Source organism: Rhinatrema bivittatum, unplaced genomic scaffold, assembly GCF_901001135.1.
Source record: "Rhinatrema bivittatum unplaced genomic scaffold, aRhiBiv1.1, whole genome shotgun sequence".
In the NCBI taxonomy this organism is placed as follows: Eukaryota; Metazoa; Chordata; class Amphibia; order Gymnophiona; family Rhinatrematidae; genus Rhinatrema; species Rhinatrema bivittatum.
Window position 1 is genome coordinate 46,876 of NW_021821266.1, and position 25,679 is coordinate 72,554.

Consider the following 25,679-nt stretch of genomic DNA (forward strand, 5'->3'; position numbering starts at 1 on the left):
GTAAAATATCGTGAAAAATCGTGAAAAAATCGTGAAAAAATCTAAAAATCTAAAAATCGCAAAACCGGCACATTAAAACCCCCTAAAACCCACCCCCGACCCTTTAAATTAAATCCCCCACCCTCCCGAACCCCCCCCAAATGACTTAAATAACCTGCGGGTCCAGCGGCGGTCCGGAACGGCAGCGGTCCGGAACGGGCTCCTGCTCCTGAATCTTGTTGTCTTCAGCCGGCGCCATTTTCCAAAATGGCGCCGAAAAATGGCGGCGGCCATAGACGAACACGATTGGACGGCAGGAGGTCCTTCCGGACCCCCGCTGGACTTTTGGCAAGTCTCGTGGGGGTCAGGAGGCCCCCCACAAGCTGGCCAAAAGTTCCTGGAGGTCCAGCGGGGGTCAGGGAGCGATTTCCCGCCGCGAATCGTTTTCGTACGGAAAATGGCGCCAGCAGGAGATCGACTGCAGGAGGTCGTTCAGCGAGGGTTCCGGCGCCTCGCTGAACAACCTCCTGCAGTCGATCTCCTGCCGGCGCCATTTTCCGTACGAAAACGATTCACGGCGGGAAATCGCTCCCTGACCCCCGCTGGACCTCCAGGAACTTTTGGCCAGCTTGTGGGGGGCCTCCTGACCCCCACGAGACTTGCCAAAAGTCCAGCGGGGGCCCGGAAGGACCTCCTGCCGTCCAATCGTGTTCGTCTATGGCCGCCGCCATTTTTCGGCGCCATTTTGGAAAATGGCGCCGGCTGAAGACAACAAGATTCAGGAGCAGGAGCCCGTTCCGGACCGCTGCCGTTCCGGACCGCCGCTGGACCCGCAGGTTATTTAAGTCATTTGGGGGGGGTTCGGGAGGGTGGGGGATTTAATTTAAAGGGTTGGGGGTGGGTTTTAGGGGGTTTTAGTGTGCCGGCTCACGATTCTAACGATTTATAACGATAAATCGTTAGAATCTCTATTGTATTGTGTTCCATAACGGTTTAAGACGATATTAAAATTATCGGACGATAATTTTAATCGTCTTAAAACGATTCACATCCCTAGTGGAGGGTAACCAGGACATAATCGAGAAAGTCTGCTGTAGAACAACATATATACAAATGAATGCAATATACTACTGGACTGATTCATTCAGATAAAGTATATACAGTTTATACTGAAAAAAAAATCATAAATACAGTGCCAGACTGAGAAAATAAAAATGATTAAAAAAGAATTATGGATTAAAGGTTATTGACAATTTTATTATTTGCAACCAATTCCATTCCATTCCATTTCTCAAAGAGAAATTATGTCAAAAATAGTCTAAAATTCATGGGTATGGAATTTTTGCTTATTCGATGGAAGACATATTAAGTTGCAAGGTTTATCAATTGTATGCATAATGGCAATTGCTATAAAACTATATTTGATGTTTATTATCAACTATTGCAAATACTAGTGTTCAATAAAGATAAAATAATAATATTTAATTCTAAGTATGTCATTACTAGTATTTAAAAATTAGAAAAGGTTGTTAAGAAATCAGGCCTTGGAAGGAAGGGGCAGCTATTGTGTTAAAAAGTGTTTAAACAGAGACTGGGTCTAGCCACTGAACCTCTCCATAGATTATCATTATACAAAAAACATGGACCAAGAATAAGCATGACTGATGCAGGTTTTAAGTACAGTTTCTCTTTTATCCTCTAGATTACAGCTTAGAGACAGACAAAGCAATCAGAAGATGGCTCCATTTGAGGGATTTGTTTTTATATTGTTTTCTCCTAAATAGCTGTGTAACTGTGTAGTTATGTACGGTGTCTGTTCAGGAACGTGGCTGTGCACAGATCAGGTGCGGCATTGGTGGGGTTGTGATCCCACTTACAGGGGTGAGGTCCAAGTCTGTTACACCAGGAGGAGGATGGAAGGTAAATTTCTGCAGAAGACTTGTAAAGAAAATGAAAAGTTCCATTTTGGCAAGCGTCTCACCGATACAGATTCTCCGGCCTGGAACAAAATGCATGCTTGGTTCAGATGTTTAGAAATAATGGTGCTTTTATGATTATAACATAAGATAAAAATAAAATACCTCAGAATGAGTAGAATCTAAATCATTTTTACAGATATACTAGCAAGCTTTGTTTTTGCATTTAGAGCCTGATTCACTAAGGCTTTTCACCCAACCTACGTCTATGGGCAAAAGCTTAGTTTAGTACAACGGTTGCAGTTTATGCTATTCCAGCATGTATGGCTTCTCTTTTCCTGTTGATTGATATTTTATATACACTACTGACGACTCTTTATTCATGGGGACATTTCCAGCAGTGTCGTTTTATGAATTTTACTAAATTATTGAGACATTAATATATGCCATTTAGAAGTTCATACTGAAACAGTTTTCCTGAGTTTGGGGCTTCACAGGACAAACCACAGGATACAAAATTCCAGTTGCTCTGACCATCTCTGACTTATTCAAGTAGGTTTTCAGCCAGATAAAATATATCCAGATAAATTGGAGGCTTTATGGGGTGTGGTTAAGTTTCTGGATAACTTAGTCGAATAACGCCTGACTCAATTATCTGTCTGACTTTAGTCATGCTGCGGAGCTGCACTATTGGCTGGAAACCCAGCCATAAATATTCAGAGGCACAGCGGAGGCTAAGTTTATCTGAACATAACAGAACAGCCCTCAGTTCAGCATGGACTTCACAGTAATCCTAACAGATTGTATACTTATGTTCATCAAAGGTCATTATGAGTTACAGGCATGGTTTACAAATCTATGATTGATTAAGTAAAAATACCCAAGGCAGAAGATTACAATATATCATAGCTCCAGTTATCCTAATATTCCCAGATATCCTGTGACATACATACACAGATCTTGAAAAGATTATTTGGGATAAGTGATGGGAGGTGTCTCATTTTATGCTGTTTATCTATCTCCCACTCTTATTTTTTAAGTGTTGTATTTATAGTATAATCTTGGTGACTTCACTAATCTGTTTTTGCTCATAGGCAAAAAAATGGAAAATTGAATATAAGAAAAAGCAAAACCTTATTATATAGTGTTGCAAAGTGAAAACTCACACTGAGATGAGGGGCACGATCTAATTATTACTGGTTACTGATAGTCATACCAGAAAAAGACCATGAGATACTTGAGGGAAAGGGAAGTGGCCTGTGAGCTCCCTGTGGATAGGCGAGTGTCAGAAAGTGCTGTGTAGAAAAATGAGATAAAAGGCCTATAAAAAAGAAAGCATGATTGAATTAAACAATAATATACCAGCAAGAAATGTTAATTACCTGCGGAAAAAAGGCATGAATGCATCTTTCTTTACAAACTTTCCATCTGAATCCAAAAAATGCTGAGGATTGAACTCTTCCGGATTCTCAAACTGAGTATTATCTTTTAACACAGATGTCAACAATGGGATGATAAGGGTTCCCTAAAAGTGGAAAAAGGAAAGGAAAGCCTTATTATGTAGTGCTGCAAAGTGAAAGCTCACACTGAGGAGGAAGAACAGATTATTGCCTGGGGAGGTCTGTGCCCCTAAAAACGGAAGGCATGTGGGTACAGGATGTTAAATCGTTTACAGGATGAAAACAATGGGGCAGCATACAAAACTGCTGAGCTGTTCTTCAAGGCAAATGCAGGCATTTTGAGGGAAAATTCCATAAACCATTTACTGGGATAAATGTAGATTTCCCTGGGTAAAAGGGCTGTTTCAAAATTGCCCACCCTACACTTTGAGGTTCAATACTGCACATACTTTAAGCTGCATTAAGAGTAGGAGATGGGGGAGAAAAATAACACACTTAGGGGTAGATTTTCAAAGGGGTACGCGCTTATCTATTGAAATCCCACATACTCTTGTTCGCGCCTGGTGCGCGAACAAAAGTATGCGTTCGCGCTAAATTATAAAATCTACCCCTTAGATTGTATTTTCAAATCTAAAGGGCCGATGCAATATAGTGCGCTCAGCAGAGCACACTGTATAACCCGCACTCCGACGCGGGTTAAATAGGTGCTAATCCACCCCCTAATGCAATACGGGGATTAGTGCCTATTTAACCCTTGTCGGATGCGGAGTGAATGTAATAGCACTCATCACATGCAAATGCATGTGAATGAGGCTATTACTCATTCACTCCGCATGCAAAAAAATAAATGTGCATCTCAGACGCACATTTATCGCTCAGCTATTAACGCTTGCCTGGAGCAGGCGTTAATAGCTGAGCACAGGTAAAAGAAGTACAGAAAAGCAGAAAAAACTGCTTTTCTGTATTTCTTTTCTTAAGTATAAAATAATAAAAAAAAAAGTCGGCAGACCGCCGAGTTATGAAAACCGATGTCGAGTTTACGGGCGTAGGTCTTCATAACTGGCAGCTGCGGCAGGGTTGCGTTAGCAAGGAGATGCTAAGGTCACACAAATGACCCTAGCGCCTCCCTTCCAGCCCAACCCTCTAATTTGGATATTGCATGGCGCCCCCCTTGCGGGCACCATGCGCGTGTTAGGAAAGTGGGCACTGACTTTTCAGCACCTGCTTTCTGCGCTTTATATTGCATCGGCCCCTAAGTTCATTATTTTTTATGGGAAAAGTATCCATAGGTGCAGATGTCTCTGGATACTTTGTACCTGTGGGAATGTTAAAAGTGTAAGTATGTGCTTGCTTTAACTTTAAAATTAATGGAAAGATTAGTGATATAAAGTATTCATGAACTTTACATCAAAGTGGGCCATTTGAAAATTGCATCCTTCATAAGAAAACAAAGTTTTTCTTAAAAGAACTAGTATAACTGGGAGCTCTCCCAGTCATTTCCTAGAAGTGGACATTCAGAATTACTGCATATTAGAATTCTAAAAGATTTCTGGTGAAGCAAAGATCTTTATTGAAATTCGATAGTTTCTACATAGATGCAAGAATAGCTCTAGAAATATATATTTGTAGACTAAAATTCAGTACAGTATTCTGGAATCTATTCATTATAGAACTTATCTGTTACATGAATAGAAAAAAAGACTTGATTCTTCATCACCTTTCTATTACCGATTATTGTAGGCCAGAGAAAATAATATGTTGTCAAGTGGAGTTGTCTCCAACAATTCAATATGGGTCAGATTTTTATTCTTACACGCGCAGGGTACATTTGTGCGCGCTACCCGGCACGCACAAATGTACACCCAATTTTATAACATGCATGCGCTGCCGCGCACATGTTATAAAATCCAGGGTCAGCGCGGGCAAGGGGGTGCACACTTGTGCACCTTGCGCGCGCCGAGCCCTAGGGGGAGGCCCGATGGCTTTCCCCTTTCCCTCCAAGGCCGCTCCAAAATCGAAGCGGCCTTGGAGGGAACTTTTTTCGGCTCCCCCCCCACCTTTCCCTCCCTACCCCTCCCTACCCCTCCCCCCAGCCCTACCTAAATCCCCTCTACCTTTTGTTGTCAAAGTTACGCCTGCCCAAGGCAGGCGTAACTTGCACACACCGGCTGGCTGCCCGTGCGCGAACCTCCGGCATAGCCGCTGTGCCGGAGAACTCAGGACCGTCCCCGGACCGCCCATTTTTGAAAGCCCAGGGACATGCGCATGTCCCGGGGCTTGTGCGCCACCGAGCCTATCATGTGTGATCAGAAAAGGGGTGTGTTTTATGGTAATAGCCTATTTATCACAAAGTGTGCTATCTGACCACTTCACATAGGTATTACCACAGAGTGCAATAACTTTTCTACATTAAGTACCATAATTGATGAGAGAGAGAGAGAGAGAGAGAGAGAGAGAGAGAGAGAGAGAGAGAGAGAGACCCTTATAATACGTTATGAGGCCCACTTAGTACCTCGAGGTGAGGTTTAGGTTGTAGTGTAGGGGGTTAGGAGCCACTTTGACATTCAGAGTGAGATGTACGAACAGAACAGTAGACTCTTGTGAAGATTTGAGGTACTTTGGAGTACTCACTCAAAAATAGGATTTCTATAATGTTCTCTTAACCTAGCTTATATTCGGTATACTTTTTGGTATCCTTTTTGGTCTGCATGTGTGAATGATCGAGAGGTCTGGGATACTTCTTTTATATGTTTGAGAAGTTTTGCAAATACCCCCAGCTTCCTGATACTCATAAAGACTATGAAGTAGATTTTAAAAGCCTTGCATGTGCAAAAACAGCCGCATCCGTCCATAAGTGAGCTGCATGGGAGCTACACAAATTTTATTAGCCGGAAAGGGTGCACGTACATTAATGTACATGTGCTCAGAAAAAGGGTGAAGCCAGTGTAAACTCTAATTTTCATCAACTGGCATGCATAAGTTATGTGCATCACTACTTTGCTACAACTCCTTGGTAGGTGAGAGAGAGAGAACCTCTTTATAAGGCTCAGTCTGATACTCTATATATGACCATTGTAAGGGGGCACTTTGATTCAGGATGATTTTTTGAGAGGTGCTTTGAGGTTAGGGGCAAGGTGGTATTACAGACACAATTAGAGGTATTCATTGTAAAACTGACATCTGTAAAGAATTTTAGACCTTATAAGTGATGAAAAGGAGTTGATTTGTACAATGCAGCTAGCAGACACTGCAGTGCACAAATCAACTTCTCTTGTTAGAATTTTCATCACTTATAAAATTCTTTAATGAGGACAATTTTACAATGAATACCTCTGAATGTTTCTGTAATACCACCCCTACACCCCACCTCCCGAAAACTCACCTTGAATTAAAGTGCCCCATTTCAATGGTCCATACAGAGTATCAGACTGAGCCTTACAAAGAGTCTCCCTCTCTCTCTCTCTTTCTCTCTACTTGAAGAGTATTTTATAAAATAGCACATATCTTTGTGCGTGGCGAGATGCATACATGTGACCTTTCAAAATCTACCCTATATTAAATTAATGGAGATAAGTTTGCTTCACAGCACATTAGTTTCTCTGTCCTTCTTATTTGGGGTTGATTGTTTTAGGGCAGTTTGCTTGGCTTTTACTTTTTGTCTTGTGACAGGTTATTGTAGAACATGTATTAATGTTTGTATATAGCTCCTATTTTTGAATCTATATACTTAGGAGAAAAAAATATAAAGTTAATGGTTATGTAAACTAAGCTGGATGATATGATTGCATTTGACAACTGACATCCTGCAGGACCCTACGAAGGAACTGCTGTTGGAGCACAGATCCAGTAAAAGTACTGAGTGCCATGAAAGGTTGAATTTAATTTCATAATGTATATGCTGCCTTTCCCAGCAATTGCAGGTATAAAGTAGATTACAAAGCACTTGCCTGATGCGAAGGTGGTGGACCTCATGTGTCCACCTAGATAGGATTTTAGACAGTGCTGGGGAGGAGACAATACATAGGAAAATGTGGGAGGGAGGTTCTGGAAGCAAATTTAGGATTTTAGATAGAAAACTGAAATCTAGAACCTCCAGGGTGGCATTCTCTGAAATGCTCTCTGCTCCACACTCAGGTCCCCAGAGGCAGGCAGAGCTCCAGAGTCTTAATGCATGGATGAATCGATGGTGCAGGGAAGGAGGAGTCAGTTTTTGCAAGGAACTGGGCAACCTTTTAGGAAAGAGGAAGTCTTTTCCAAAAGGATGTGCTCCACCTTAACCAGAGTGGAACCAGGCTGCTTGTAGCGCTGCAGATGGAAGAGAGCACCAGGGGCGCTTTCCAGCGCAGGACGAGATGTGTGCTCTTGCGGTGAAACGTCCTTACCCTGAGCCTCGACTGGACCTGCACATTTCCTTGAGACCACCAACGCAATGGTGGTCTCTGAATGGTCCTCCGACCATTCCAAGCCCTTTCGGACTGCCACTAGAGAGTGGCAGGAAGCAGCGGACCAGACAGAGGACAAGGTAGATGAAGACATCAGGTGTGACACGGCTGACGAAGACTCAAGGCGCAGGACAGACGAAGACATCAGGCATGGCAAGGCAGACAAAGACTCAAGGCATGACAGGACTGATGAAGACATCAGACATGGAAAGGCATGGCAAGGTACAGACAGGCAACGCAAGGCAGGGCAAGGCATGGCAAGACAGGCATGGCATGACAAGACAAGACTAAAACCAATGGTTAAAAGTCCGGAACCTCCAGGCAGACAATGTCCATTCTGGCACTCTACTCAGCCCAGCCGGGCAGAGTCGTAGACCACATGAGAAGGCATCAGAGCCACGGAAATCCAAGGACAGCAACAGGCAGGCAACCCAGTCCCTCAGGCGCCCTACACAGTCCAGCTGGACTGGTCGCAAACCACACTGCAGGACAGGACCTGTCCAGGAAGGACACATCAGGCAAGAACATCAAAGCAAGGCAGATATCAAGGTTATGGACATCAAGGCAGACTGACGAGGGAAGAGATGACTCCTTGGCGCCATCAGATGGAAAAGCCCACCAGCGCCCTACACACCCCAGTTGGGATGGTCCCGGACCACTAGGCCACTACGAGCCCTACCAGCCCACACAGGCTGGTCATGAACCATGAGGGACGGGTCAGGCAGAGCTGAGGACATCTGGAACAAACGGACATCTGGACATCATGGGACAGGCGGTCAACTGGACATCATGGATGGGCAGACAACCTGGACATCATGGAACATAGAAGACATCAAAGCAGAGACAAGAACAAGGACCACTGATGAGGGACACGGGATCCCACACAGAACAGAGTGCCTAGGAGGAGAAGCAGATGAGAGTCCTAGGGAGGACTTTCTCCTTGCAAAGGCAACGAAGGACTGACCTGAGGAGCCTGTTGTAGGCTGAAGAGGCAGATCCGGGGAAGTGACATCATCCAGAACCCACTCCCTCACTGGCCCTACAAGAAGTGCAGAAAGAGGCGGCCCCGTGCCTTAGGAAAGGCAGGAAGAGGAAGTCTGCAGGACCCTGGACAGCGGCCCTGCAGACGCTGACACTGAAGGCAGGGGAGGAACCGGAGCTGGGCCGTGCAGGCCCCAACGTGGGAGGGTGGCTCCAGCTGCGAAGAGACACCGAGGACTGCGGCCTCCAGGCCACTAGATGACTAATGTTGGCAGCGGCCTCTGGGCCGCGAAGAGGCACTGAAGTCCGTGGCTCCTTGCCATGGCAAAAGAGACAGGATCAGCCTCAGGCAGCCACAGGAGCAGTAAGATGGAGGCCCCAGGACCAAGGAGTCAGGACTGAAGTGGCTCCATGCCGCAAAGGAGATCCCCGGTGCGGCTCCTGCCGCGCTGGCACAATGGCTGTCTCCTGCCACTTCTAGGAACCCTGGCACAGCTCCTGCTATGCCGGTAATGACGTCAGGGGTCGGGCCAACCCGGCTGAAGAAAAGGTAAGAGCCTGCTCACGGCCCTGCCGCAAGCAGGAATGCAACACTGCTGGCATTATTTTTAAAAACGTGATAGAGCAGCTTTTAAGGAAAGTTGACAGTCACTCAGCAGTGCATGGTTTGCAGCAAGGTATCTTCGAAGGATACTAGTGAAACAGGAGAATTAGGACATCCCATCAGAGAGGTTCCAATTAAAGCAAAATTAGTCCATGTGCCTATAAGTAAAGAATCACCTGAGCTAAAGGATTCCTAAATTATCCCTATTAACTGAAAAGCAGGTTGTTAATAGAAACAAAAACACCCTTTGAAATGTCTGTATGCCAATTCCAGAAGTCTAAGAAGTCAGATGGGAGAATTAGAGTGTATAGCAGTGAATGTTGAGATAGATATAATTGGCATCTGAGCTTTAAGTCCATCAGAGCATACAGTCCAATAGGTTAAAGATCATACAAGACACTAAGGGGTGGATTTTAAGAGCCCTGCGTGCCGGTGCGCCTATGTTCAATAGGCCTACCGGCGCGCGCAGAGCCCCGGGACTCGTGTAAGTCCCGGGGTTTTCCGAGGGGGGCGTGTCGGGGGGCGGGGCCGAGCGGCGCGCCGTTTTCGGGGCAGGAGCGGCATTTCGGGGGCGGGCCGGGGGCGTGGTTTCGGTCCAGGGCGGTCCCGGGGGCGTGGCCGCGCCCTCCGGAACCGCCCCCGGGTTGGCGTCTAGGTGCGCCAGCGGCCCGCTGGCGCGCGGGGATTTACTTCTCCTCTGAGAGGCGTAATCCCCCAACAAAGGTAGGGGGGGTTAGACAGAGGGCCGGGGGGGTGGGTTAGGTAGAGGAAGGGAGGGGAAGGTGAGGGGAGGGCGTTAGCGAATTCCCTCCGAGGCCGCTCCGATTTCGGAGCGGCCTCGGAGGGAACGGCGGCAGGCTGCGCGGCTCGGCGTGTGCTGGCTACACGGAATAGGCAGCCTTACGCGCGCCGATCCAGGATTTTAGCGGCTACGCACGTATCTACTAAAATCCCGCGTACTTTTGTTGGCGCCTGGAGCGCAACAAAAGTACACGAACGCGCCGTTTTTGAAAATCTACCCCTAAATGCACAGTAGAATCTATATGGGTAGAAATCCCGTGTGTGTTGGGTTAAGAGTATAGTGATAGGAGTATCCTACTGACACCTGGCCAAATAATGAGACAGATAATGAAATGCTAAGACAAATTAGGGAAGCTAACAAATTTGGCAGTGCAGTAGTAATGGGAAATTTCAATTACCCCAATATTGACTGGGTAAATGTAACATCAGGACATGCTAGAGATGTAAAGTTCCTGGATGGAATAAATGAAAGCTTCATGGAGAAATTGATTCAGGAACCAATGAGAGAGGGAGCTATTTTAGATCTAATTCTTAGTGGAACACAGGATTTGGTGAGAGCTAATGGTGGTGGGGCCACTTGGCAATAGTGAGCATATAATCAATTTTGAACCAATGACTGGAAGGGGGACAACATGTAAATCTATAGCTCTAACACTAACTTTTCAAAAGGATAACTGATAAAATGAGGAAAACAGAAAAAAACTGATAGGTGCAGCTGCAAAGATTAAAAGTGTAAAACAGGCATGAACATTATTTAAAATACTAACTTAGAAATGCAGAGCAGATATATTCCACGCATTAAGAGAGGTGGAAGGAAGGTCAAATGATTACTGAATGACATGGTTAAAAGGTGAGGTGGAAAAAGGCTATTTTAGCTAAAAATAAACCCTTCAAAAATTGAAGAAGGATCCATCTAAAGAAAATAGGAAAAACATAAGCATTGGCAAGTTAAGAGTAAAACACTGATAGACAGGCTAAGAGAGATTTGAAATGAATTTGGCCATAGAGGCAAAACATAATAAAAACTTAAAAAACAAATATTTGAAGCTGGAAACTTGTGAGGGAGTCAATTGGACCATAAGATGATTGAGGGGTTAAAGGGGGCACTTAGAGAAGATAAGGCCATCACGGAAAGGCTAAATGAATTCTTTTCTTTTCTGTTTACTAATGAGGTTGTTGGGGAGGATACCGGTTCCAGAGACAGTTTTCAAGGGTGATGAGTCGGATGAACTGAACCAAATCATGGAGTACCAGCACAGGCAGAGCAGGAAACAAGGCTGGACTGAAGACAAGGCAAGGAACAACTAGAACAGGAGCAAGGCAGGCTCAGCCCTCCAATGGACCTACACACACCAAGGCAGTGAAACACTAGCTAAATATATCCTAAATATGACGTAAATGCATGTGATATCATCATACTAAAAAAATGAAGTTTGCCTTCATGTGCTAGAAAGAGAGAGATATAATCCTTAGGTTCGGGACTGGTGGAGCAGAAGGAAGAGAAAAAGGTCAATGGCCACAAATTACTAGGGATTGTGAATTGTTTTTTGACGATTTAAAATATCATCCGATATATTTTAAATCGTCAAAAATCGTTAGAAGCGCGATACAATAGGAATTCCCCCGATTTATCGTCAAAAATCGTAAATCGGGGGGAGGGGAAGGGGGAGGGCGGAAAAACCGGCACACTAAAACAACCCTAAAACCCACCCCGACCCTTTAAATAAATCCTCCACCCTCCGAACCCCCCCAAAATGCCTTAAATTACCTGGGGTCCAGAGCGGGGGTCCCGTGTGATCTTTTACTCTCGGGCCTGCGGTGCGTTGTAGAAATGGCGCCGGTGCTACCTTGCCCTGTCATATGACAGGTCAAAGGTAGCGCCGGCGCCATTTTGTTTTTTGTCCCCCGACGTCAGGAGTGTAGGAGATCGCTCCCGGACCCCCGCTGGACCCCAGGGACTTTTGGCCAGCTTGGGGGGGCCTCCTGACCCCCACAAGACTGCCAAAAGTCCAGCGGGGGTCCGGGAGCGACCTCCTGCACTCGAATCATTTTGCCGTACAAAATGGCGCCGGCCATACGGCATATGGCCGGCGCCATTTGTATGGCAAAACGACGTCAGGAGCGTAGGAGATCGCTCCCGGACCCCCGCTGGACCCCCAGGGACTTTTGGCCAGCTTGGGGGGGGCTCCTGACCCCCACAAGACTTGCCAAAAGTCCAGCGGTGGTCCGGAACGACCTCCTGCAGTCGAATCGTGTTGCCGTACGGCCGGCGCCATTTTGCACAAAATGGCAAGTCTTGTGGGGGTCAGGAGGCCCCCCCCAAGCTGGCCAAAAGTCCCTGGGGGTCCAGCGGGGGTCTGGGAACGACCTCCTGCAGTCGAATCGTGTTGCCGTACGGCCGGCGCCATTTTGCGCAAAATGGCGCCGGCCGTACGGCAAAACGATTCGATTGCAGGAGAGCGCTCCCGGACCCTCGCTAGACTTTTGGAAAATCTTGTGGGGTCAGGAGGCCCCCCCAAGCTGGCCAAAAGTTCCTGGGGGTCCAGCGGGGGTCCGGGAGCGATCTCCTACGCTCCTGATGTTGGTGGACAAAAAACAAAATGGCGCCGGCGCTACCTTTGTCCTGTCAGGGCAAAGATAGCGCCGGCGCCATTTCTACAATGCACCGCAGGCCCGAGAGTAAAAGATCACACCGGGACCCCCGCTCTGGACCCCAGGTAATTTAAGGAATTTTGGGAGGGTTCGGGAGGGTGGGGGATTTATTTTAAAGGGTCGGGTGGGTTTTAGGGATGTTTTAGTGTGCCGGTTTTCCCGCCCTCCCCCGATTTACGATTTACACGATATTTACAAAACAAAACCGCGACGAAACGATTCCCTCCCCCCCCAGCCGAAATCGATCATTAAGACGATCGATCACACGATTCACATCTCTACAAATTACCCATAGATTTCTCACCTAGACAGTCAGTGTGAAAATTGCCCCCCCCCCTGTATGTTTTACAAATATCGATCTCACTGGAACATCACTGAGTATCTTTGAAAAGTAAAATTACATGGAATTAGCACCCAAAAGAAATGTATAAAAAAAAAGAGTACAAACTTACTTTTGGGATAAAATAACCTCTAAAATTGGTATCTGTAGTAGTCTCATGAGGTAGATTCATTGGAACGACATCAGCAAACCTTTGAATTTCATGAATGACTGCATCAGTGTAAGGCATTTGTTTCCGATGCTCAATTCGAGGCTGAGAGGATCCTATGACTCTTTCTATCTCTTCTTGGACTTTTTCTAATAAATCATAAAATAATTAAATGAATGGAAAGAATAAAATGCCAAATAAAGATTTATATGAAAATGTAACTCATAAATAAAATAGTGGAGAATAATCCTCACCCTAAAAAAACAAAAAAAAGTACCTGAATACATTATTATTAACATGCATGCCAACAACTGCACTAACTACTAAGAGGGTGATTTTCAAACAGTGCTTTACTAAAGAAATGCTTTTTTACTTTACTTGTGTTTATCCTGTATATGCTTAAGTTTTGCCAGACTGACAGGAAGTATTTCCAGAGTGGGTTTGGGGAGTAGGTTTGCACTTTCATGCATACTTTTGTCTTTTCAAAAGTATGGATGTAAATTTTCCCCAAAAAATGTTTGCATACATATTTGCAGGTGCAATTGTGTACAGGTAGTTTTGATGAGACAATTTTCAAAGCAAATATACATGCATAATTATGCTCTGAAAACTGGTGTAACTTATGAGTGTTTGTTGTCCACTTCATGCAGGCTGTTACAAAATTACCCCTTAAGTGGGCAATTTTCAAAAGATGTTACCCAGCAAACACCCAGGTAAAAATGGGGGCTGAAAATTGCCTTCCCCTTCTGTGGTTAAAAGTACCTCTACTGTACCTGTACCTGTACCTGTACTGTTTCACAGAGAAGGGTTCTTCTACTGACACCACAGAGGAGCAGAGCTGGGTTTGGGGAGGACAGAGCTGGCAGACATAGTGTGTCAAAGTATTATTATGACAGCAGTATTGGAAGCTACTGGGAGTGGTATGAGAGTACCAAGGTTCTGGCAGTGATAAAAGGGTTTGGATGGATGTCTGGTGGGGTGAATCAGGAGAGGCTGGAGGGAGTTGTGCAGATGGGCAATTATTGGCTCTGTACCCATTAACCTTTACATTGAAATTTGGAGGGGCTTGAGGAGACTGGAATAGGGGGGTGTTTCAATTTTGAATGCCCATTGTTTAGCACGGGAATAGGGTTCTGGGAATCAGAGTGGCAGACTCGCTAGGCTGTTATTTTTTTTTAAAGCCAGATCACCACTTAACTGGATATGTTCTTTAGAATATATCTGGCTTAGCTTAAAGTTATCCAGGTACACATACCCAGATAATTTTGAAACCTAAACTAGTGATATTCATACATAACAGGTTGGGTTTCAAAGTTATCCTGCTAGGTTTATCTGGATAACTTTATTCAAGAATATTCAGCAGGATGTTTACCCCATTGAATATCATTGATATCTTACCCAGCTAGCTTTAGCTGGATAATTTATCCGTGTTCTGGATTTTTAGAAATTGATCTCACTGTATATTAAATATTATAAAGGCAATATCAAAGTTAGATTAACTCAGCATTTATAAGTTGTTTCCATCTCTCTCATCATCTTTCCTAAGCCACGCAAAAGATTTCTAAATTCCAGGGCTAAGGAATAACATTTTCCTGTAGAACTGCAATTCTTTCAGTTTTGCAGTCACATTTGAAGAAAGGACCCATTTAGTGTTCGAAAGCTCATATACACAACAGCATAATTTTTGTTGGTCCTTAGTAAGATAATACACCATGCAAAGAGATTAGGACATTGGGCAAAGTACCTCAAAAAGGCGGATTTTAAAATGAGCACGTGTGCACACATACGCACTTAAGTGGGCGATGCGGGGAAATAAAGGAAATTTCAGTGGTGCGCCAAATTATATGCATACTTATGAAAATGTGAGTATGATCATGCACAAATATGTGCGCATATCATCTGTGCATAGGTGCGCGCACAACACACATCGCTTGAACGTGTGCACAAGCGGGTTATGTGCCCGGTTCAGCAACACACAACTTCCGGACCTTAGGGGCGTTCAAACTCCCTCATGGCCAATTTCACCACCAGGGACATCCACCTGCTGGCATTCCTGGTGGTGGCCAATGAGGGAAACCTCATTTTTGTGCCAGAGAGTGGTGGACCCTGCGGCAGAACACAACTGCCTAGTGGGAGTTGCGGACCGCCTTAAATTGCGGTCCCTCATTACCACATGGTGTAAGTAGAATGGGGAAAATGGGGGTGAAGAGGGTGAGGCCATGCATGGGGGGGGGGGGGGCTACTGGAGGAGGTAATGAGTGTCCTACATTAAAGATTAACAATCCATAGTAAGATATCAATATGACACATTGAATGCAACAGTGCACTATTAATGGGCGTCATCCTTTTTGCCCTATAAATCAACCTGAAGAAGAAGGCCCAGGAGGTATGCCTGAAGTGGCAGCACTGTAAGGACTGGCTGTGCACTCAGTGAGTTGGGGTTAGAAGTAAGATATTCTTCAGGCCAACTTGGAATATTCAATTAGTTCTATCTATGTCCTCTCTGTGCCAAGTACCACACTAATCACCCCCCAGCTCTGCCAAAAATGGTCTTCACTTTCACTAACTGTCCTTTACATGTCTCTCTGTCACAGGCTCCACTATCCTGAAAGAGTTTAGGGAAGACACCCTTTAGCCTAGGTAGCATTCCTTTGGGGACTTTAATCCCACTCCTACATGGATTTCCATGTAAATAACTGAGCCCTGGTCCAGTAGAACAATGTGTAGCATCACAAATCTACATGCCTTGCTATGTACACCTCTAGTGGTCACTGTCAACCCTGTCGCACATTACCCTCACCCTCTAGCACACAGTGGCCTCCATCAATGTATCTCCTGCTCACACCAATCATCTGGATGCCCATTCACCTATCTATATGGAAGCCAGCACCTTGATAACAGGATTAGCCAGCACCTTGATAACAGGATTAGCACCTTGATAACAGGATTAGCCAGCACCTTGATAACAGGATTAGCCCATACAATGCTTCCCTTTGCTTTCACTTCTCCCTCAAAAAGCAATTTTTTTAAGTGTCTCACTCATCCAGTGCATCGTTCTCTGTAGCATGTGAGCTTCCAATATGATACACACACTTGCTTTTGTTTTCACAGGAAACAACTCCTCATCGACGTTGTCCTCCTCAGACGAGGAGCTTTCACTTTACTCTGGAACTTTGAAGGAAATTACTACGTCATTACCTCAGCTTCAGCTAATATGGACTTGTGGCCTACATGTTTTTCAAGTTATATACCAGGCCCTGCTGCCCATGTTGCTGGTGACTATGAGGCTGAGAGTGAAAAAAGGGTAGTACATCTGGGGAAGGGGGCTGGAGAAAACAAATATAGCATCAGAGTGATATGTGAAGAAGAACACCAGGAAGGGTATTTGCTGTTTTTTAGGTCATGGGAGTAATTAGAAGGAACAAGATTTAGTGTAGTGGTGAAGTGGTCAAGCAGACAGATTAAGGAAAGAAGGGAAAACATGGAAGATCAGTGCAGGGAAATGGGGCCACACTTATGGCTATAGACACACTATTGAGATGGTGGAAATATGTGGTACAAAACACATATCACTTTTCTCCTATTTGTCTTTCTCCCCCTGAATCCACAAATTCTGCATTCTCATCCACCAGTAATTTTACTGTGCTGCATCTGTAAGGGTATTAGTAAAGATGTATAAAGTACAGTTAATGTCCCCTGATTTACAAATGTGACACTAAATCAATGCAACAGTTTGGTTTCCATTCAGTAGCTTGGCCTAGTTGCCGTAAAGGGACAGTATTCAGTCTACTTCTCACCTGCCTCACAAGGGCTTGTCTTCATGCAAAGGCCTAACAATACAGCAGACAGATGACAAGAAGAAATTCCTTAAGAGAGCAACTAAAACAATAGCCATAAAAAGCATACCTTTCCAGGTCCACTTGTACCATACCGGAGGAAACATAGAAACATAGAAATGAAGGCAGAAGAAGACCAAACGGCCCATCCAGTCTGCCCAGCAAGCTTCACACTTTTTTTTTCTCATACTTATCTGTTACTCTTGGCTCTTAGTAACCTTTTGGTTCTATTTCCCTTCCACTCCCACCATTAATGTAGAGAGCACTGTTGGAACTGCATCTAAGTGAAATATGTAGCTTAATTAGTTAGGGGTAGTAACTGCTGCAATAAACAAGCTACACCCATGCTTATTTGTTTACCCAGACTATGTAATTCAGTCCTTGTTGGTTCTTGTCTGTATATAGATCCACTTTTCTTCATTTCCCCTGCCATTGAAGCAGAGAGTTATGCTGGATATGCATTAAAAGTAAAGTATCAGACTTTCTCCCCTGCCGTTGAAGCAGAGAGCTATGCTGGATATGCATTGAAAGTGAAGCATCAGGCTTATTTGGTTTGGGGTAATAACAAGCAAGCTACTCCCTGCTTTTTTGTGAATGCAATCCTTTTTTCCCATTTCCTCTTGCCGTTGAAGCTTAGAGCAATGTTGGAGTCTTAGAGCAATGTTGGAGTCGCATTAACCATGTGTATGTTTATTGAATAAGGGTATTATCTCCAGGCAGTAGCCGTCATTCCCGTGAGCCACCCATTCTTCATTCACATCCTCTAGACTTTTGGATCCACAGTGTTTATCCCACACCCCTTTGAAGTCCTTCACAGTTCTGGTCTTCACCACTTCCTCTGGAAGGGCATTTCAGGCATCCACCACCCTCTCCGTGAAGAAATACTTCCTGACTTTGGTTCTGAGTCTTCCTCCCTGGAGCTTCAACTCGTGACCCCTGGTTCTGCTGATTTTTTTTCTGACGGAAAAGGTTTGTCGTTGTCTTTGGATCATTAAAACCTTTCAAGTATCTGAAAGTCTGTATCATATCACCTCTGCTCCTCCTTTCCTCCAGGGTGTACATATTTAGATTCTTCAATCTCTTCTCATAAGTCATTCGCTGAAGACCATCCACCTTTCTGGTCACCCTTATCTGGACTGCCTCCATCTTGTGTCTATCTCTTTGGAGAAATGGTTTCCAGAACTGACACAGTACTCCAGGTGAGGCCTCACCAAGGACTTGTACAAGGGGATAATTACTTCCCTTTTCTTACTCGATATTCCTCTGCTATGCAGCCCAGCATTCTTCTTGCTTTAGCTATCGCCTTGTCACATTGTTTCGATGACTTTAGATCATTAGACACTATCGCCCCAAGGTCTCTCTCCTGCTCTGTGCACATCAGCCTCCCCCCCCCCCCCCCATCGAATACAGTTCATTCGGGTTTCCACTCCCCATATGCATGACTCTGCACTTCTTGGCATTGAATCTCAGCTGCCATATCTTCGACCACTCTTCCAGCTTTCTTATATCCCATCTCATTCTCTCCACTCCTTCTAGCATGTCCACTCTGTTGCAGATCTTTGTGTCATCTGCAAAAGATAAATCTTACCTTTTATCCCGTCCGCAATGTCGCTCACAAAGATATGAACAGGACCGGTCCCAACACCGATCCTTGCGGTACACCGCTTAAAACTGCTCTCCTTCAGATAGAGTTCCATTTACCATCACACATTGTCTTCTGACCGTCAACCAATTTGCATCCAGACCACCACCTCGCCACTCACTCCTAAGCTTCTCATTTTATTCACTAGTCTCCTGTGCGGGACTGTATCAAAAGCTTTGCTGAAATCCAAGTAGATGACATCGAGTGTTTTTCCTTGATCCAATTCCTTGGTTACCCAGTCAAAAAGTCAATCAGATTTGTCTGACAGGATCTTCCCCTGGTGAATCCATGCTGCCTCTGGTCCAGCAATTCTCCCGATTCTAGATATTTCACTATTCTCTCTTTCAACAGTGACTCCATTACTTTTCCCACCACCGAAGTGAGGCTAACTGGTCTGTAGTTACCAGCCTCTTCTCTGTTCCCACTCTTGTGAAGCGGGACCACCACCGCTCTTCTCCAATCACTAGGCACCACTCCCATTTCTAGGGATCTATTGTACAGGTCTCACACAGCGGACCTGCCAGTACATCTCTGAGCTCCCTCAGTATCCTGGGATGAACCTCATCAGGCCCCATGGCTTTGTCCACTTTCAGTTTCTCCAGCTCTTCCCATACTTTTTTTTACTGTAAATGGAGTTACATCTACTCCACTCCCCTCCAGTTTCTTGTTAACTAGCAACGGTCCTTCTCCAGGGTCCTCTTTAGTGAACACAGAACTGAAGTATTCATTTAATATTTCTGCCATTTCTTGTCTCTGTCCACACATTGATTCTTTCTACCTTTCAATTTCACTATACCACTTTGAACTTTCTCTTTTCACTGATGTATCTGAAAAATGTTTTGTCACCTCTCTTACCTCCTTGGCAATCCTCTCTTCTGCTTGACTTTTTGCTGTCTTGATTAATTTCTTCATCTCCCTCAGTTCTACCAGATATTCTTCTTTGTGCTCCTCCCTTTGGCGTCTTTTATATTTCCTGAACGCTGTTCTTTTAGCCTTTATTTTGTCAGCCACCTCCTTTGAGAACCAGATAGGTTTCATTTTCTTTTGCTTTTCTTTACTTTTCTAACATATAGATTAGTTGCCTTGGTAATTGCTCCTTTTAGATTGGTCCACTGTTGATCCATATCTCTCTCGTTCTCCCAGCCTTTTAGTTCTTCCTCCAGATACTTCCCCATTTCATCAAAGTCCGTGTTTTTGAACTGCAAAACTTGGGTCTTTGTGCTTTTTCGTATCCTTTTTGTGATATTAAACCATACCGTTTGATGATCACTGGTACTGAGGTGGGCGCCCACCTGGACATCAGAGACATTATCTCCATTAGTGAGCACTAAGTCGAGTATAGCTCCTTCTCTCGTGGGTTCCATTACCATTTGTTTGAACAAAGCTACTTGCAGGGCATCCACTATTTCTCTACTATTATTAGATTCTGCAGATGGGATTCTCCAGTCTAATCTGGCATATTAAAGTCTCCAACGATCACCACTTCTCCCTTCTTTCCTATCTTTTGGATGTCTTCAACCAGATCTCTGTCCAGTCTTCCTTTTGGTTTGGAGGCCTGTAAACCACTCCAATAAAAATGGATGCCCCATCTTTTTTTAGGTCGGCCTATAGTTCTTCTTCATTGCCCCATCTTCCTTGCAGCTCAGATGCTTGGATATTGTTTCTGACATAAAGAGCCACTCCTCCCCCTTTCCTATCCTCTCTGTCCTTCCTTAACAAGTTATAGCCTGGTATTGCCGTATCCCAGTCATGAGATTCTGTAAACCACGTTTCTGTGACAGCAACAACCAAGTCCGCCTCCACCATTAGGGCTTGCAGATCTGGGATTTTATTGCCCAAACTACGAGCATTTGTGCTCATAGCTTTCCAGCTTTCTTCGTTCAGTTACTGCTGTTCCTGGACTCCTTTTGTGACCTCTTTAGTTGAGTTTTGTTATCCACTTTTCCCTTTGCATTTGTGCAAGGGAAAATTAGTGCCTCTGATGACAGTCATCCATCACAGTGAGCTTTTTTCTTTGGTTTCTGATCTGGAATTTCTGTATGCATTGGGTTTCTTCTCTCTTTTCAGATAACACTTCAATCTTTTTCTCAAGAACTTCTTCAGTATTTAATACAGAGAAGCATTTTGTACTAGTTGCACTTGATACAGTGTGTGTTTCCGGATCACAGGTCTAATTCTACCAGAGCCCACTGTAATACTGTTTTTTAGTTCCTTAATGCCCTGTGTGAGGGGGTAGAGTTTGTGGGCTGCACAGCTATCAATAACAGGTGTCTGTGGGTCACAGGTCTTATCCTACCTGAGCCCACATGAAATCTCTTTTCCTTGACTTTTGGTTATTCTGTGGTAATGGAAATTAATTCCTGAATAATGTAAAGTGGCTGAGACTTCTTTATTGAAGGTAATTCAGCTTTAACTTCAGCCAGCTCCTTTTCCAAGGTAGAGAGTTCTGAACAAATGGGCAAGCCTTAAGTCTCCATATGATTACCCTCAATATAAAGGCTCCACAGCAGTTGCATTGGATAGTCCTCATTTTGGTAAATATGATGTATAACACTTAAGGAATTACCAAATTACCAGCCTATAGTTGACAAATTATGTATTCAGGCAGATTATATCAGAAACCCAACCCCAGGGGTGGGAGGGAGTTAAACAGTTACCCTTAATCAAGGTTGCTCTCAGGACCCTGTATCTGCTATTGCGTTTGATAATAGCCTCCCCCAATTGGCTTACTATGTTAAACTTTTTACGTAGCTGGACACAAGAAGCTTTAGTATTTCCTGTATTCTGGCTGAGCACAGCCCTCAAAAGATCTAATTGCCCCCTGCTGGTTCTGTGAGTCTGCTGCCCACTGGTTAGAGCAAGGCTGTTTCAGCAATGCTTTCAGTTTTGCTTAAAAATTACTCCACATCAATCTTTGCCCCAATGTTTATCTCTAGACAAACAGTGATTTTTTATAACAGCTATATGTAGTTAAAGATAGAGATTAAAGTGTAGAGTGACAAGAGTATCTCAAGAGGATTTTTTTTGTTTTTGATCTTTTGTCTTGAAACAATTAACCCACAGCAAATTAATATACAACCTCAATATGTAAAAGCAGAGGGAGAGGAGAAATATGAAAGTACAGACAGCAATATATTCTATCACAAAGTACTCTGAAATAAGTAGAAATCAGAAATATTCCTTATCTGTTAGTGAGATGCTTGAACAGAGTCTCTTCTGCTTAGGCACAACCCTCAAATGTGATGTTTCCTGTCTAGGCACAGCCCTCTAAAGTTCTAATTGCCCCCTGCTGGTTCTGTGAGTCTGCTACCCTTCAGAGCTATGCAGCCTTCAGAGCTTTCCTTGGCCTGTTACAGCTGCCATTCCTTGCTGATCTTATGATCTGCATACCTGAAGCTCTTCCAGATATGGTAAAAGGCAAGGAGAGGCCAAGTTCCCTGACTGAAGGCAATCTTTACAGCAAACCTCACAGCTAGAGTTTTGTGAAGTGTCATTCTCAGCATCTCTTTCGCATCCTAACATTTTAAAGAGGCCAGAAGAATGGGAAGGGGCAGGAGCACACACATGCAGAGAAGATAAGGTGGGCCACTGTTGAGGGACACCATTCTATGATGTACATATTCCCAACATGAAGTTGTATTTGCTCTGAGACATAAAACTTGTTGGTGTCCACATAGTTTTCTCTTTAATTGAATCCTGTGTTTGGGACACACCTAGGCATTCAGGTTTTCTGGATATCCACAATGAATATGCATGAGCTAGATTATTATGTAATGCCTATATTGTATGTTAATCTATAAAATGTCTTATAATTGTGTACATCCACAAAACCTGATGAATGCTTAGGTGTTTTTCAAGCAGTGAGTTTAGAGTTCCCAGCACAAACCATTTCCACATTGATGAATACATATAATTGTTATGGTTAATGGTATTTGGGTGGATCCTTGGACACTGTGGCAGCTGGCCACACCCACGGGGGGCAGTCCCGTGAGGGACCACGGTGTAAGGCTAGACTCCGGACAGACAAACACAGATTTGAATCTTTTATTAGACAGTTTAAGTGACCACCAGAGGTGGCAGTAGTGAGTACTGGTTGTACAGCCTGGCTGGGCGTGTCTCACACTGTACGCAGGAACAGTGAATCCTCTGCAAGGCAGTGCTGTAGTGGAAAGAGACTGAGAGTTATGAGCACACAATAAGATTAATTACAGAGTCTCAATGTAGAAATAGGAGAAGCTCTGAGACAGGGAGCGCAGGCCCTCAAGGAGTGAGTACCTGATCCCTTAGAGCAGAGAGACACAGTGGTGTTGTACTCACTTAGCAGTAACAGAGATTCCACTAGATGAGAGGTCTGGCACCGGAGCAGAGAGCAGGCCCTCGAGGAGCGAGTACCTGGTTCCAGTGAAGCAGTACTGTGGAGAGAGATGGTTTCTGTACTCTCTGATGGTAACTGTAAGTTAGTTCTTCCAAATAAGGGTATAGGTTGCAGGCAGTGACACAGGGAACATGGGCCCTCGAGGAGCAAGTACCGGTTTCCTGATAGCACCTGAAAGAAGCAGAGAGGCCCCCAAGGATCGGGTACCCCGTTAGAGACCCCGAAGGGTAGTAAGAGCTCCAGATAGCGCTGGAGTGGTAGAGTAGCTTAGGAACGGAGAGTGAATCCCATCCGTACGAATCCTGTTGCTAATTCAACGAGCTAGCAAATACTGTAGGCAGATATACCCGGAGGTCATGATGTCAGAACAGGGGGACGCCCCTGAGGTTCGCTCCAACATAGAGTTATAGATGTGGGCGGCATACGCGAGCATGCTCTAGAGGTACCTTTAAGGAGAATGGTGGGAGGCAGCACCAAAGCCGGTCCGGGGAAGCCGGAGAGAAAGGCAAGCAGCCGCGGTGGCCATCAGTCCAAGGTGAGCGGGAGGAGTCGAGAGTAGAGAGAGGTAGGTGAGGCGAAGCCATCGAAGATTGATGGATGCAACAATAATACAAGTATACCATCAATAAGGGGAAGGTATTTATCTGCTGCTTAGCTGGATAAGTCTTAAATAGAGCGACCTATCTGGATAAGTCAAAACGTATTCAGATAAGTGCACGTAAATGCTATACCTACCCACATTTTCTTATGTCTAATTCTAAAAATATATAATTGGAGATTTGCCAGCATATTTTACATGCATTTACCCTTGTAAATCAGGTTTTACGTGTGTAAGAAGGCAGATTTTCTAACATGTACCAGTTTTATCAATTAGTCTACTAGTTTGCCCAGACCATCTGCAGATCATTGAGACCCTCCTAGCTCTTCAGCTTCAACTACCCCAATTCAATTCACCAAGATTCCCCCACCCATCAGCATTTTACTTTTAAGATATTTACTATCACTTACTCTAGATATAGAGCGGGTGTAAATTATGCGAGTAAACTGCCAAATCTACATGTGTAAATTGCTTATAAAATAGCAACTTACATGAGTAAATGATGCTCCGCCCCAGAATGCTCTGAACTGCCCCTTTTATGTATGTACTTTTACTTGTGCTTGCATATATCCATGCATATGCTATCCCTTTTTAAAATAACGATTGTACACACTTGGGCCATATACAGATGTATATGCCCTTTTTTGCAAGATTAAGCCTTTGAAAATGCACCTTTAAACAAAATGGGGCTAATACTGAACCCTGGGAAAGACCATATAGCAATAACCCAATAGATGACTGTAGACTAATAAATGCCCAAATAAAATAAAATAAAATAATTTGCAGAATAATCAGGATTCCTTTAAATCAAAAGGCACAAGATCTTGTTTCAAATTAGCATTGATCGTTGAACTAAGTAGGAAGCAAGATTAGTTTAGAGGGCATTGGATCCAATAATGATGTAGAAGTTCCCACTTCCTTTAGAATTCCCATGACACTCAATTCTGAAATTTTGTTAAAAATGAAGGCTTTCTTCCAAAAATGTAGAAGGCAAGATCAACTATTTCAAAATCCTCCAAATCTAATTCCTTCTGCATGAGAAAGATGAAAATTCTCTTTGGATATTTGCAATGGCTATCTTTTGGCAAAGAAATTAGTCAACATATCTGTTGAAAAATTCACCAGATTGCTCGAAGTTGTACTTCTTTTCTTTTCTGATAGATAAGAAACAATTGAAACAATTTTGAATGGTTTATTATGATGATTTTCAGCCTTCTTAATGTGTTTGTGAAATAAACCTTTTGCCTGCTTTAAATCATTTTTGTACATTATAATGCTTCTATAAATTAGAAGGACTTTTATTTTCCATCACTTCCTTTCTAGATGACAGTTTTGCATTACGTTTCTTACCTTGAATCTCTGGATATTTCATCATTAGCAGAAGACTCCAGCGAAGAGTAGAGGCAGTAGTACCCATTCCAGCAGCAAACAAGTTTTGTACAATATTAATTAAATTTTCTTCATTAAAATATGTAAGGTTAGACTTTTCCTATAAATTGAAACAAAGATAATTAAATTATTTTAAGGAATAATTTAAAATAAATTTTTAATCTATCAGCATCATATAATTTCTTTATTTGAGCAATTTATATTCCAGTAATCTGCAAATCTTTGTGATTATTACAAATATATAATCATAATTCAGCAAACAACTTAGAAAACACTTCACAAACATATAAAAATAAGAATTACAAGGAATTGACAAAAGCGTCCTGTCTAACAATTATGGTTGTCCAACTTGTTTTATGACTCTATAAGGGGGCCTTAAGAGGAAAATGCCATTGCAAAAAAAAAAAAAAAAAAAAAGGTTTTGCAAGCTTTCCTAAAGTGGAGCAGATTCTTTTCTGCCTGATATCCTCAGGCAGGATGTTCTACAGTATAGGGCTTGCTACTTTAAGCATGTGACAAGCTCCTGGTGGGTCTGGTCTCAATATCAGACACAAAGCAGGATTTTATATATTATCT

General features: G+C 43.8%; 1 protein-coding gene across 1 annotated transcript; it reads right to left on the reverse strand.

Annotated features, from left to right (window-relative positions):
* Window positions 1-1,082: 1,082 nt before the first annotated feature.
* Window positions 1,083-25,203, reverse strand: LOC115082563 (cytochrome P450 2K6-like; the record flags this gene model as incomplete). Its single annotated transcript, XM_029586779.1, is given in 4 exon segments — window positions 1,083-1,978; window positions 3,258-3,420; window positions 13,228-13,412; window positions 25,065-25,203. Coding segments are annotated over 4 exon segments (669 nt in total), but the record flags the coding sequence as incomplete, so codon positions are not given.
* Window positions 25,204-25,679: the final 476 nt, after the last annotated feature.